The 14925-nt window shown below is 46.6% G+C and overlaps 1 protein-coding gene across 2 annotated transcripts; it reads left to right on the forward strand.

Annotated features, from left to right (window-relative positions):
• The first annotated feature begins 685 nt into the window (after positions 1-685).
• On the forward strand, positions 686-12973 carry LOC139237919 (zinc finger protein 135-like). 2 transcript variants are annotated; one of them, XM_070867229.1, is made up of 2 exons: positions 686-756; positions 8326-12973. In XM_070867229.1, exon 2 carries the CDS (start codon positions 8376-8378, stop codon positions 9720-9722), a length of 1347 nt encoding a protein of 448 aa, XP_070723330.1. In that variant the 5' UTR covers positions 686-756; positions 8326-8375; the 3' UTR covers positions 9723-12973. The 2 variants fall into 2 exon arrangements, with proteins under 2 accessions (XP_070723330.1, XP_070723320.1); XM_070867219.1 differs by lacking the exon at positions 686-756 and adding an exon at positions 1467-1553.
• The last annotated feature ends 1952 nt before the right edge of the window (positions 12974-14925 follow it).

Here is a 14925-nt window from a genome sequence, read left to right on the forward strand (position 1 = left end):
AAGTTATGCTAAACCTGTATCGAACCTTGGTTAGATCACACTTGGAGTACTGCATACAATTCTGGTTGCCATATTATTAAAAAAAATAGAGCCACTCGAGAGGGTGCAAAAAAGATTTACAAGGATGATACAAGAAATGCAAGGGTATACCTATCAGAAAAGGATGAATAGGCTGGGTCACTTTTCTCCTGAAAAGAGAAGGCTGAGGGGTGACCTAATAGAGGTCTTTAAAATCATAAAAGGTTATGATAGATTCGAATCACAGAGTGTTTCCAGCAAAACTAGAGGCCATCAATATAAGATAGTCACCAAGAAATCAAATGGGGAATTCAGGAGAAACTTCTTTACCCAGAGAGTGGTGAGAATGTATAACTCACGACCAGAGGTAGTGGTTGAAGCAAATAGTAAAGATGCATTTAAGGGAAGGCTAGACAAGTATATGAGGGAGAAGGGAATGGTGGGTTATGCCGAGAGTTAGACGAGGAAAGACGGGAGGAGGCTTGAGTGGACCACAAACGCTAGCATGGACTGGTCGGTCCGAATGGCCTGTTTCAGCGCCGTATGTCCTATGTTCACCTGCTCCATGTGCGGGCTGCAGTTCACTGACTCCTCCAACCTGTGGAGGCACCAGTGAGCTTATGCTCACATTGAATGTTCTGATTGGGAAGAGCTTTCCAAGCTCCCGGAGCTGAAGACACACCATGGCCTCTGGGGAGAGTTCCCTGGTGTATCCTACCCACTGAAATTGTGACGGCGGTGGGTTCAATTCCACTCATTTCCTGTAAACCTTTTTTTATAAAGACTTGCATCATATAGCACCTTTCACGACCAACAGATATCCCCAAGTGCTCTACAGCCAATGAAGTACCATTGTAACAGGAAACGCGGCAGCCAATTTGCGCACAGCAAGATTCCACAAACAGCAATGTGATAATGGTCAGATAATCCTTTTTTATTATGTTGATTAGGGATAAATATTGTCCAGAACACCTGGGATAACACCCCTGCTCTTTGAAATATTGCCATGGGATCTTTTACATCCACCTCAGAGAGCAGGCGTCTCATCTGAAAGACGGCACCTCCGACAGCGGAGCACTCCATTGGAGTGTCAGCCTAGATTTATGTGCTCACGTTCCTGGAGTGGAACTTGAACCAACAACCTTCTGATTCGGGTGAGAGAGCTACCCAGTGAGACAGGTGGCACATAAAAACTGAGAGATTCCGTGTCAAATATCTTATTTGATGAGAGGCCTTGTCCCAATAAGGTGAACAAATTCCCACAGCCTCCCCTGGCCCCAGACCATGAACAAGGGACTGCAGAAAGTCGCTACCCTGCGGGTCACCCAATCACCAGAGCAAGACCCGCCCCTCGGGCTCCCCGATTGGTTGGAGGACCCGCCGCCCGCTCACTCCTCCAGCCCCGCCCCTCTCGCTCCCTATTGGTCGAAAGCTCCCGTCAATCAGGACCTGGGTCACGTGTCCCTGAGGCAGGCTGACCTGCTCCGCGAAGCTGAATCCGCTCCGTTCGCTTCTTGGGACCCTCGGACGTTGAGGTTTGTGTTTACCGTCATTTATTTCCCCGCTCGTCCGCCTACCTGAGAAAACTCGCTCTCTGCCGGTAATTCCGCATGTTCGACCGTTACCAAGAGTGTCGCGCATGCGCTCTCGTAACGACACGGCTGCCTCTGAGCATGTAGGTTCCAAACCCCCAAGAAGAGCGGCACATGCGCACTTTCAGGTGCCCAGGATCAAATCTATCATTTGCCTTTGAACAATAACCCATCATGGTGTTGAGGACCAGGCTGGCCCTCATCAATGCAAAAACAAAAGCCCCAAAATTCTCCTATCTCTGTAATGAACTCCTCTTTGGAACAGAGGAGGCTGGGGGGGGGGAGACTTAATTGAGGTGTATAACCTTAAAGGGGCCTAGATAGAGTGGATAGGAAGGATCTATTTCCCTTAGCAGAGGGGTCAACATAAGAATTAGGAACAGGAGTAGGCCATCTAGCCCCTCGAGCCTGCTCCGCCATTGAACAAGATCATGGCTGATCTGGCTGTGGACTCAGCTCCACTTACCCGCCCATAACCCTTAATTCCCTTATTGGTTAAAAATCTATCTATCTGTGACTTGAATACATTCAATGAGCTAACCTCAACTGCTTCCTTGGGCAGAGAATTCCACAGATTCACAACCCTCTGGGAGAAGAAATTCCTTCTCAACTCAGTTTTAAATTGGCTCCCCCGTATTTTGAGGCTGTGCCCCTTAGTTCTAGTCTCCCCGACCAGTGGAACCAACCTCTCTGCCTCTATCTTGTCTATCCCTTTCATTATTTTAAATGTTTCTATAAAATCACCCCTCATCCTTCTGAACTCCCAATGAGTAAAGACCCAGTCTACTCAATCTATCATCATAAGGTAACCCCCTCATCTCTGGAATCAGCCTAGTGAATCGTCTCTGTACCTCTTCCAAAGCTAGTATATCCTTCTTTAAGTAAGGTGACCAAAACTGTATGCAGTACTCCAGGTGCGGCCTTACCAATACCCTATACAATTGCAGCAGGACCTCCCTGCTTTTGTACTCCATCCCTCTCGCAATGAAGGCCAACATTCCATTCGCCTTCCTGATTACCTGCTGCACCTGCAAACTAACTTTTTTTTGGGATTCATGCACAAGGAGTGTAGGTCTCATGGTGCAACGGTAGTGTGTCTGACTCCAGATCAGAAGGTTGTGTGTTCAAATCACTTCGTGGTCCCTGTTCCCTTCCTAAAAGAGTTTCATGCACAAGGACCCCCAGGTCCCTCTGCATGCAGCATGTTGTAATTTCTCCCCATTCAAATAATATTCCCTTTTACTGTTTTTTTTTCCCAAGGTGGATGACCTCACACTTTCCGACATTGTATTCCATCTGCCAAACCATAGCCCATTCGCTTAACCTATCTAAATCTCTTTGCAGCCTCTCTGTGTCCTCTACACAACCCGCTTTCCCACTAATCTTTGTGTCATCTGCAAATTTTGTTACACTACACTCTGTCCCCTTTTCCAGGTCATCTATGTATATTGTAAACAGTTGTGGTCCCACCACCGATTCCTGTGGCACACCACTAACCACCGATTTCCAACCTGAAAAGGACCCATTTATCCCGACTCTCTGCTTTCTGTTAGCCAACCAATTCTCTATCCATGCCAATACATTTCCTCTGACTCCGTGTACCTTTATCTTCTGCAGTAACCTTTTGTGTGGCACCTTATCGAATGCCTTTTGGAAATCTAAATACACCACATCCATCGGTACACCTCTATCCACCATGCTCGTTATATCCTCAAAGAATTCCAGTAAATTAGTTAAACATGATTTCCCCTTCATGAATCCATGCTGCGTCTGCTTGATTGCACTATTCCTATCTAGATGTCCCGCTATTTCTTCCTTAATGATAGCTTCAAGCATTTTCCCCATGACAGATGTTAAACTAACCGGCCTATAGTTACCTGCCTTTTGTTTGACCCCTTTTTTAAACAGAGGCGTTGCATTAGCTGCTTTCCAATCCACTGGTACCTCCCCAGAGTCCAGAGAATTTTGGTAGATTATAACGAATGCATCTGCTATAACTTCCGCCATCTCTTTTAATACCCTGGGATGCATTTCATCAGGACCAGGGGTCTTGTCTACCTTGAGTCCCATTAGCCTGTCCAGCACTACCCCCCCCTCATGATGGTGATTGTCTCAAGGTCCTCCCTTCCCACATTCCTGTGACCAGCAATTTTTGGCATGGTTTTTGTGTCTTCCACTGTGAAGACCGAAGCAAAATAATTGTTTAAGGTCTCAGCCATTTCCACATTTCCCATTACTAAATCTCACGTCTCATCTTCTAAAGGACCAACATTTACTTTAGTCACTCTTTTCCGTTTTATATATCGGTAAAAGCTTTTACTATCTGTTTTTATGTTTTGCGCAAGTTTACGTTCGTCATCTATCTTTCCTTTCTTTATTGCTTTCTTAGTCATTCTTTGCTGTCGTTTAAAATTTTCCCAATCTTCTAGTTTCCCACTAACCTTGGCCACCCTATACGCATTGTTTTTTAATTTGATACTCTCCTTTATTTCCTTGGTTATCCACGGTTGGTTTTAACTTCTCTTACCGCCCTTTTTCACTGGAATATATTTTTGTTGAGCACTATGAAAGAGCTCCTTAAAAGTCCTCCACTGTTCCTCAATTGTGCCACCGTGTAGTCTGTGTTTCCAGTCTACTTTAGCCAACTCTGCCCTCATCCCACTGTAGTCCCCTTTGTTTAAGCATAGTACGCTCGTTTGAGACACTACTTCCTCACCCTCAATCTGTATTACAAATTCAACCATACTGTGATCACTCATTCCGAGAGGATCTTTTACTAGGAGATCATTTATTATTCCTGTCTCATTACACAGGATCAGATCTAAGATAGCTTGCTCCCTTGTAGGTTCTGTAACATACTGTTCTGAGAAACAATCCCGTATGCATTCTATGAATTCCTCCTCCAGGCTACCCCATGCGATTTGAGTTGACCAATCGATATGTAGGTTAAAATCCATCATGATTACTGCCGTTCCTTTTTCACATGCCTCCATTATTCCCTTGATTATTGCCCGCCCCACCGTGAAGTTATTATTTGGGGGCCTATAAACTACGCCCACCAGTGACTTTTTCCCCTTACTATCTCTGATCTCCACCCACAATGATTCAACATTTTGTTCATTAGAGCCAATATCGTGTCTCACAACTGCCCTGATATCATCCTTTATTAACAGAGCTATCCAACCTCCTTTCCCTTCTTGTCTATCTTTCCGAATCGTCAGATCCCCCTGTATGTTTAATTCCCAGTCTTGGCCACCCTGCAACCACATTTCTGTAATGGCCAACACCAGGGGGCATAGATTTAAAGTAATTGGTAGGAGGTTTTGAGGAAAAAAATTTTCACCCAGAGGGTGATGAGGGTCTGGATCTCTGCCTGAAATGGTGGTAGAGGCAGAAATCCTCTTAGCATTTAAAAAGTACTTGGATGTGCACTTGAATTGCTGTAACTTACAGCGCTACAGACCAAGAGCTGGAAAGTGGGATTAGGTCGGCCAGCTCAGGCACAATGGGTCGAATGGTCTCCTTCTGTGCCCTAAATTTTTATGATTCTATGATAAATCCTCCATTGCTAGACAGTCTGGGTCAAAGTAGCGTGAAAGGGAGAACTTGCATTTCAGGAACTCACTAGACGCCCAAAGCACTTCACGGCCAATTGATTTATTTTGAATTGCTGTTGAAATCTATACTCGGGGGGCCCCTCCGTTATTCGTTCCCCTAGTTTCCATCTGAGGATTCCCAGGGAAGCTATCACATCCCTGGGATTTATCCACTTTCCATTTGAGGAAGGTCTTCAGTTCCGTATCCATTTCAATAATAATCTCCACTAACAGTTCTCCAGCCATGTCTGGTGCTTCTACAATCCCAATATCCAGCTCCTGGGTGAAAACTGAGACTGAGTTCTTAATTTACTATCTCTGTCATTCCTTGACAGTCCCCAACACACTCGACTCCTTCATCCCTTAGTGACCCTACCCCTATCCTGACTCTCCTCTTCCTACTAATTCGCCTGCAGAAATGCTTCATGATTGCTCTTTGAACCAATTAAGAAAATAAGAATTAGGAGCAGGAGTAGGCCATAGCAGTGCCAGCTGCGGCTCTTGAGTCAGAAGGTTATGGGTTCAAGTCCCACTCCAGAGGCTTGAGCATAAAAATATCGCACAATGCTGAAGGAGTGCTGTCGGAGGTGCCGTCTTTCGGATGAGGCTTTAAACCGAGGCCCGTCTGCTCTCTCAGGTGGACGTAAAATATCCCATGGCATTATTTCGAAGAGGAGTAGGGGAATTATCCCCAGTGTCCTGGCCAATATTTATCCCTCAATCAACATCAATAAAAAAAGATTATCTGGTCATTATCACATTGCTGTTTGTGGAAGCTTGTGTGCAAATTGGCTGCCGCATTTCCCATATTACAACAGTGACTATACTCCAAAGAAAAAGTACTTTGTTGGCTGTAAAGTGCTTTAGAACGTCCAGTGGTCATGAAAGGTGCTACATAAATGTAATGAGATCACTTCTGATTCTTCTACAAAAAAATCTAGGCTAACATTCCAGTGCAGTGATGAGGGAGTGCTGCAGTGGCAGAGGTGCCGTCTTTCGGATGAGACATTAAACCGAGGTCCCGTCTGCTCTCTCAGGTGGTTGTAAAAGATCCCATAGCACTATTTCGAAGAAGGGCAGGGCAGTTATCCATGTGCCATGGTCAATATTTATCCCTCAGTCAACATAACAAAAACACATTATTTGGTCATTATCACATTGCTGTTTGTGGAAGCTTGCTTGTGCGTAAATTGGCTGCTGCGTTTCCCACATTACAACAGTGACTGCACCTCAAAAGTACTTCATTGGCTGTAAAGTGCTTTGAGATGTCCAGTGAAAGGCACTATGCAAGTCTTTCTTAATCTCCAGACAGTATAGAGCCAGTATTAGGGATGGGCAATAAATACTGGCATTGCCAGCGACACCAACAAATGATTTTCTTTAAAACTTTGGTTCTATCTTCACGAAGGAAGACACAAATAACATCCCGGAAATACGAGGAGACTGAGGGTCTAGTGAGAAGGAGGAACTGAAGGAATTCCACATTAGACGGGAAATTGTGTTAGAGAAATTGATGTGATTGAAGGCCGATAAATCCCTGGGGCCTGATAGTCTGCATCCCAGAGTACTTAAGGAAGTAGCCCTAGAAATAGTGAATGCATTGGTGATCTTTTTCCAAAAGTCTATCGACTCTGGATCAGTTCCGATGGACTGGAGGGTAGCTAATGTAACACCACTTTTTTGGAAAGGAGGGAGAGAGAAAACGGGTAATTATAGACCTGTTAGCCTGACATCGGTGGTGGGGAAAATGTTGGAATCGTTATTAAAGATGAAATAGTAGCACATTTGGAAAGCAGTGACGGGATCAGTCCAAATCAGCATGGATTTATGAAAGGGAAATCCTGCTCGATAAATCTTCTAGAATTTTTTGAGGATGTAACTGGTAGAGTGGACAAGGGAGAACCAGTGGATGTGGTGTATTTGGACTTTCAAAAGGCTTTTGACAAGGTCCCACACAAGAGATTGGTGTGCAAAATTAAAGCACATGGTATTGGGGGTAATATACTGACGTGGATAGAGAACTGGTTGGCAGACAGGAAGCAGCGAGTCGGGATAAACGGATCCTTTTCAGAATGGCAGCCAGTGATTAGTGGGGTGCCGCAGGGCTCAGTACTGGGACCCCAGCTATGTACAATATACATCAATGATTTGGATGAGGGAATTGAGTGTAATATCTCCAAGTTTGCAGATGATACTAAACTGGGTGGCGGTGTGAGCTGTGAGGAGGACGCTAAAAGACTGCAGGGTGACGTGGGCAAACGCGTGGCAAATGCAGTATAATGTGGATAAATGTGAGGTTATCCACTTTGGTGGCAAAGACACAAAGGCAGAATATTATCTGAATGGCGGCAGATTAGGAAAAGGGGAGGTGCAACGAGACCTGGGTGTCATGGTACATCAGTCATTGAAAGTTGGCATACAGGTACAGCAGGCAGTGAAGAAGGCAAATGGTATGTTGGCTTTCATAGTTAGGGAATTTGAGTATAGGAGCAGGGAGGTCTTACTGCAGTTGTACAGGACCTTAGTGAGGCCTCACCTGGAATAGTGTGTTCAGTTTTGGTCTCCTCCTCTGAGGAAGGACGTTCTTGCTATTGAGGGAGTGCAGCGAAGGTTCACCAGACTGATTCTTGGGATGGCGGGACTGACATATGAGGAGAGACTGGATCGACTGGGCCTGTATTCACTGGAGTTTGGAAGGATGAGAGGGGATCTCACAGAAACATATAAAATTCTGACGGGACTGGACAGGTTAGATGCAGGAAAAATGTTCCCGATGTTGGGGAAGTCCAGAACCAGGGGACATAATCTAAGGATAAGGGGTAAGCCATTTAGGACTGAGATGAGGAGAAACTTCTTCACTCAGAGAGTTGTTAACCTGTGGAATTCCCTGCCGCAGAGAGTTCTTGATGCCAGTTCATTGGATATATTGAAGAGAGAGTTAGATATGACCCTTACGACTAAAGGGATCAAGGGGTCTGGAGAGAAAGCGGGAAAGGGGGACTGAGGGAATGATCAGCCATGAACTCATTGAATGGTGGTGCAGGCTCAAAGGGCCGGATGGCCTACTCCTGCACCTATTTTCTTTGTTTCTAAACGCAATCTCCCTTTTACCCTTTCAGAAATAATTTTACAGGCAGGAAGGTCAAGCCAAGCATCGCGTCGAGATCTGATGAGAGTCACTTCGAATGGTCAGGGCCCTGAAAATCATCGGCCTTCGCACATGGACGGAGAAAGCGGTGATGGCGGCGCGGGCAAGCCTCACACGTGTGCCTTGTGCGGCCGCGGGTTCAGGCGGGCGGCCAGCCTGGAGAGCCACATGGGCAGCCACACTGGGGAGCGGCGGTATAAGTGTGGGGACTGTGGGAAGGCCTTCATTTACATGTCCTCCCTGGCCCGGCACCGGGTGGACCACGCGGGGGAGAGGCCGTATCGGTGCGGGGTCTGCGGCAAGGGCTTCGTCTACCCCCACCAGCTCGCCGGCCACGCGCGTGGCCACACCGGCGACCTGCGGCATCGGTGCGAGGACTGCGGCCGGGGCTTTGTGTACCCCTCGCAGCTGTCGGCCCACCGGCACCGGGAGCGCGGGGAGCGGCGGTACAAGTGCGGGGACTGCGGCAAGGCCTTCCTCCACCCCTGCAAGCTGGAGGCCCACCGCCGCGGCCACAGCGGGGAGAAGCCGTTCGTCTGCCCCGCCTGCGGCAAAGGTTTCGCCCGCTCCTGCACCCTGCTGACCCACCGGCGCATCCACAGCGACGAGCGGCCCTTCCGCTGCGCCGACTGCGGCAAGAGCTTCAAGTGCTCCCAGTACCTGATGAGGCACCAGCGCGCCCACACCGACGAGAGGCCACACGGCTGCCCCCGCTGCGACAAGAGGTTCCTGCGCCTGTCCGAGCTGCAGACGCACCAGAGCACGCACACCGGGGCGCGGCCGTTCGCCTGCTCCGTGTGCGGGAAGGAGTTCACCCAGACATCGCACGTGCGGACACACCAGCGGGTGCACAGCGGGGCGCGGCCGTTCACCTGCCCCGTGTGCGGGAAGGGGTTCGCCCAGTCATCCAACCTGCGGACGCACCAGCGGGTTCACACCGGGGAGAGGCCGTTCGCCTGCTCCATCTGCGGGAAAGCCTTCGGTAACTCGTCCACCCTGCGCACGCACCAGCGGGTCCACACCGGGGAGAGCCCGTTCGCCTGCAGCACGTGCGGGAAGGGATTCGCTCAGTCCTCCCACCTGCTGGTACACCAGCGGGTTCACACCGGGGAGAGGCCGTTCACCTGCTCCGTGTGCGGGAAGGGATTTGCTCAGCTGTCCAACCTGCTGAAACACCAGCGGGTTCACACCGCGGAGAGGCCGCTCGCCAACTCTATGGGCGAGAAGGGATCGACTCCGTTGTCCAGCCCGCCGAAACAGCAGCGAGTTCACAACGGAGAGAGGCCGTTCGTCTGTTCCCAGTGTGGGAAGGCATACACTCGGTCATCCAGCCTGCTCAGACACCAGCGCGTTCACACCGGGGAGTAGCTGTTCAGTTCCTCGTCCAACCCGTTCAGGCACCAGCGAGATCCCACTGAGACCCAATATAACGTCCTGACTGTGGGAAGGTCTTTCTGAGCTCCCAAGAAGGTGAACTTGCCTCAGCACTATCACACTGAGGCGAGGCCGCTCGGCTTGATCTGGTCTCAAATTCAGGTTCACTAGGTGAAACAGCGGTGAGCAATATAAAATCATAGAAATATATGGCACAAGAGGCCATTCTGCTCATCATGCCGGTGCTGGTCGAAAAAGAGCTACCCAGTTGAATCCCACTTCCCAGCTCTTGGTCTGTGGCCCTGTAGGTTAAAGCACTTAACGTGCTGATCCAAGTACTTTTTAAATCTGCCTCTACCACCCTTTCAAACAACGAGTTCCAGACTGCTATCACCCACACAGGAACAGGAGTAACCATTCAGCCCCTCGAGCCTGTTCCGCCATTCAATGAGATCACGGCTGATCTGCGACCTAACTCCATATACCCACCTTTGACCCATATCCCTTAATACCTTTGATTAACAAAAATCAATCAATCTCAAATTTAAAATGAACAATTGCTCTAGTTGCAAACTTATACCACCCTTTGTGTAGAAGTATTTCCTAATTTCACTTCTGAAATTCTGGCCTAAATTTTGAGACTGTGTCCCCGAGTCCTAGAATCCCTAACCAGCAAAAATGTGTTTCTCTCTATCCATCCTGTCTGTTCTCCTTAATATCTTGAACTTCCATCAAACCACCCCTTAATCTTTTAAATTCTAGGGAATACAACTCTAATTTGTGTAATCTCTCCTCGGGACACCAATTAGAGTGCCGACCTGTTAGCTCTACTGCCGTTCGGTCAATTTCTTAACCAAGTCAATAATTTTCCTTCAATTCCTTGGGCTTCAACCTTGGTTATCAGTTTCATATGAGGGACTTTAACAAATGCCTTCTGCAAGTTCATATAAATAACATCTAATAGATGGACAATTAGGGATGGGCAATAAATGCTGGCCAGCGACGCCCATATCCCAGGAACGATTTTTTTAAAACTCCCTTGTCCACTACTTTATTCACCTCAAAAAATTCAATCTAGCTTCAGACATGATCTACCTTTTACAAGTGCATGTTGGCTCTCTCTGATCAGCTGAAAATTTTCATGGTGTTCAGTCACCCTAAAGACTTTAGTAATTTCCCATCAACAGATGTCAGGCCAACTATCTATAATTCCCTGGTTTCCCCCCCCTCGTCATTCTTAAACAGCGGAGTGACGTGCACAAATTTTCCACTCCAAAGGAACAGTTCCTGAATCTAGAGAACGTTGGAAGATTATAGTTATATCATTGAATATATTTAAGGTGGAGATAGACAGATTTTTGAACGACAAGGAAATGAAAGGTTATGGGGAGCGGGCAGGGAAGTGGAGCTGAGTCCATGATCAGATTAGCCATGATCTTATTGAATGGCGGAGCAGGCTCGAGGGGCCAAATGGCCGACTCCTGCTCCTATTTCTATGTTCTTAGTTACGGCATCTGCAATATGCTCACCCCCTACTTCCTTTCAAACCCTGGGATGGAAACCAGCTGATCCTGAGGATCTGTCACTTTTTAGTGCCATTTTTTTCTTCATTATTGTTATTTAACTAACATTAATTTGAGTCCCTGTCACTGATTCAATATTCGTTTCCTTGGGATTTCTGGCATGCTATCCTCTTCCGCTATTGTAAATGCTGATGCAAAGTAATTATTCAACATGTCCGCTATTTCCTTATTGTTATTACCAGTGTCACCTATATCAGTTTTCAGGGGGCACACATTATTCCTGACCACCTTTTTCCTAATATAAACTTTTTTTTGTTAATTTTGATAACCTTCTAAGTTTCTTTGCGCACTCCCCTTTTGTAGCTCTTGCTTTCTGTTTTATTATCCTTTGCTGTTCTGTATAAATCTCCCATTTGCTAGGATCTGTGTTTTTTTGCATTTTTGTATGCTTTTTCTTTCAGTTATATGCTGTCTCTTACCTTTTTAGTTGTCCATGAATGTTTTTTTTTGGCAAGTTAGCTCTTGCCGCTTGGGGTTAAACTGGTTCTGTATCACACATTCTTTTTGAACACCTCCCACTGATCTTCTGTCATTTTACCCATTAACAGATTTGCCCAGTTTAATGTGGACAGTCTCTGTCTCATCCCAATGAAGTCGGCCTTACCTCAATCTAGAACTTTTAGTAGCCGTTTTGCGTTTCTCCCTTTCAAACACTAAGTTGAACTCGATCATGTTATGATTGTTATTTTGCCTTATCAAAACCTGTATTCCCCTAGACTTCCAGATGCAAAGTATTCATTAAGGACCGTACCCATGTCTTCCATCTCCACACACAAGGGGTTATATCGTATTTACAGCACAGAACAGGGCATTCAACCCATGCTGGTTTTTATACTCCCACCCTACTTCATTTAACCCCATTAACATATCCTCCCATTTCTTTCTCCCTCGTCTACTTATCTAGCTTCCCCTTAAGTACATCTCTGCTATTCGCCTCAACCACTCCCTGGGGTAGCGAGTTCTACATTCTCACCACTTTGGGTAAAGAAGTTTCTCCTGAATTTCCTACTGAATTGATTCGTGACTACCTTATGTTGATGGCCCTTAGTTCTGGGCTTGCCCGCAAGTGGAAACATCTTCCCTATCACACCTGTGCATAATCTTAAAAACCTCTATTCATGACCACCTTTATAATTATGGCCCCATAAATATGAAAAGATTCTGTTAAGCTGACTTTGTCTTGTTGTACTTTGTCTTTTTCTGATGAATGACACATTGCTGAGCCCTTGTTATGAGATGAAGTACCAGACAAGTAAAGGTACAACGTCTGAGTGTGAATCTAATAATGAACTCATGGACCATACAAGTGTGATAACCAGACCGGTTTGTGGTTATAATCTGGTCACAGATGAACTAAATTCCTCCAATTAGCAGGAGTTCAAGAGGCAGTCAACAGACGGCACAAACAATCCCATTTCCTGAGCAGTAATCAAACTTGTGTATAAGAACAGAACCAAGCTTGTGTATAAGAGCAGCTAAATCATCCTCGACTCTGAGGGACTGCCTATGATGATGATGATGTACAAGAACAGGCCATTAAGCCATTGTCAGTTGGAACAGACTCGAAGATGGCACGCGAATCCACTGTACTGTTCTCCAGATTGATGGAATTATCACCCGATCTGTGTTATGCAGCGCTCTTAATAAAGCCTGGAGAGAGAATTTGTGTTCTTGTGAGCTTGATTATCTGGTATCCAAAATCCTAGGACTCCCGATCTATGGAATTGACCTCTGTGTGAAAAGGGATTCCCTGGTGTATCCCACCTGCTGACACACCAAAGAGTCCACATTGTGACTGCGGTGGTTTGATTCCAGTGGAACGTAGAAACAGGTACAAGGGCAGGTATTGCATCTCCTGTGCTTGCACAGGAGGATGCTGTGGGATGTGGAAAGGGCGATTTAGGAGTGTATCCGGGTGTGGTGGAGGGAACGGTCCCTTCGGAATGTTGAAAGGGGAGGGAAGGGAAAAATGATCCGTTGAACGTGGAAGCTGGTGGGGTGGAAGGTGAGGACAAGGTGAACACTAGTGTGGTTCTGGGAGCGAGGGAAATGGGATGATGTGTCGAGGGCCCTGTCAATCATGGTGGAGGGGAATCCTCGAAGACAATATAGAAACGGGTAGCATCGTGGGAACAGATGCAATGGAGAGGAAGAGGGGAGGGAGGAAGTGTAATCAAGGTAGCTGTGGGAGTCAGTGGGCTTATTGTAGATATTAGTCAACCGCCTAACCCCTGAAATGGCAATAGAGAAGTTGAGGAAGGGAAGGGAAGAGAAGAGTCGGACATGGACCATGTGAAGGCAAGGGAGGGGTGGAAATTGGAAGAAATTTGTGACTGGTGGTTCGATTCCACTAATTTCCTGTAAATCTAATCTTAAAAACTGAGTAAGTTGTTGTGAAACTAAAAGCCTTGTATAAAATAGGCCGAATAAACCCGCATAGCCTCCCCTAGACCCTGAGCAAGCGATTCGCTCTGTCATCCACCCTGTACACCAGCAAGTTCACACAAGAAACCATTTAAATGTACTGACTATGGGAAGAGCCTTCAAAAATCCAGTAACTTAATATTACATCAGCGCTCTCATGCTGCAGTTAGACCGTGCATCTACTCCAAGTGTGGAAAGAGTTCACTCAGTCATCCAACGTCCTGAAACACCAGCAAGTTCATACTGTGTAACGTAGGGCCCTGCAGATAGCTGGGGCAACATGAACCTTTCATGGTTGTACATAGAATGTACAGCACAGAAACAGTATTTGGCCCAACTGCTCAATGCCAGTGTTTCTGCTCTGCATGAGCCTCCCACCCTACTTCATCTAACTCAATCAATATAATCCTTCTGTAACTTTCTCCCTCGTGTGTTTATCTGACTTCCCCTTGAAAACATGTTTGTTCAACTATTCCTTGTGGTAGCGAGTTTCCTATTCTTGCCACTCTTTGGGTAAAGAAGTTGCTCCTGGATTCCCCATTGTATTTATTAGTAACTATCTTATATTTATGGTCCCGTGGTTCAGTAGGTAGCGCTCTCACTTCTGAGTCAGAAGGTTGTGGATTCAAATCCCACTCCAGAGAATTGAGCACAAAAATTAAGATGACACTCCAGTGCAGTGCTGAGGGAATGCTGTAGAAACATAGAAAATAGGTGCAGGAGTAGGCCCTTCGGCCCTTTGAGCCAGCACCATCATTCAATATGATCATGGCGGATCATGCAACTTCAGTACTCTCAGAGGTGCCATCTTTCGGATGAGATGTTAAACCGAGGCCCTATCCGCTCTCAGGTGGACATAAGAGATCCCATGGCATTATTTCGAAGAGCAGGGGTATTCTCCCTGGTGTCTGGTCATTAACACAATGCTGTTTAATAACATAGAATTAGGAGCAGGAGTATGCCATTCGGCCCTTCGAGCCTGCTCTGCGATTCAATAAGATCATGGCTGATCTTCAATCTCAGCTCTACATTCCCACCTGATTCTCATACCCCTTGATTTCCCTCGAGACAAACGTAGGTCCCCTGCAGTCAGAATCAGGGGAAGTCATAACGGGGAACAAAGAAATGGCGGACCAATTGAACAAGTACTTTGGTTCAGTATTCACTGAGGAGGACACAAACAACCTTCC

Source organism: Pristiophorus japonicus, chromosome 2 (genome assembly GCF_044704955.1).
Source record: "Pristiophorus japonicus isolate sPriJap1 chromosome 2, sPriJap1.hap1, whole genome shotgun sequence".
Taxonomy (NCBI): Eukaryota; Metazoa; Chordata; class Chondrichthyes; family Pristiophoridae; genus Pristiophorus; species Pristiophorus japonicus.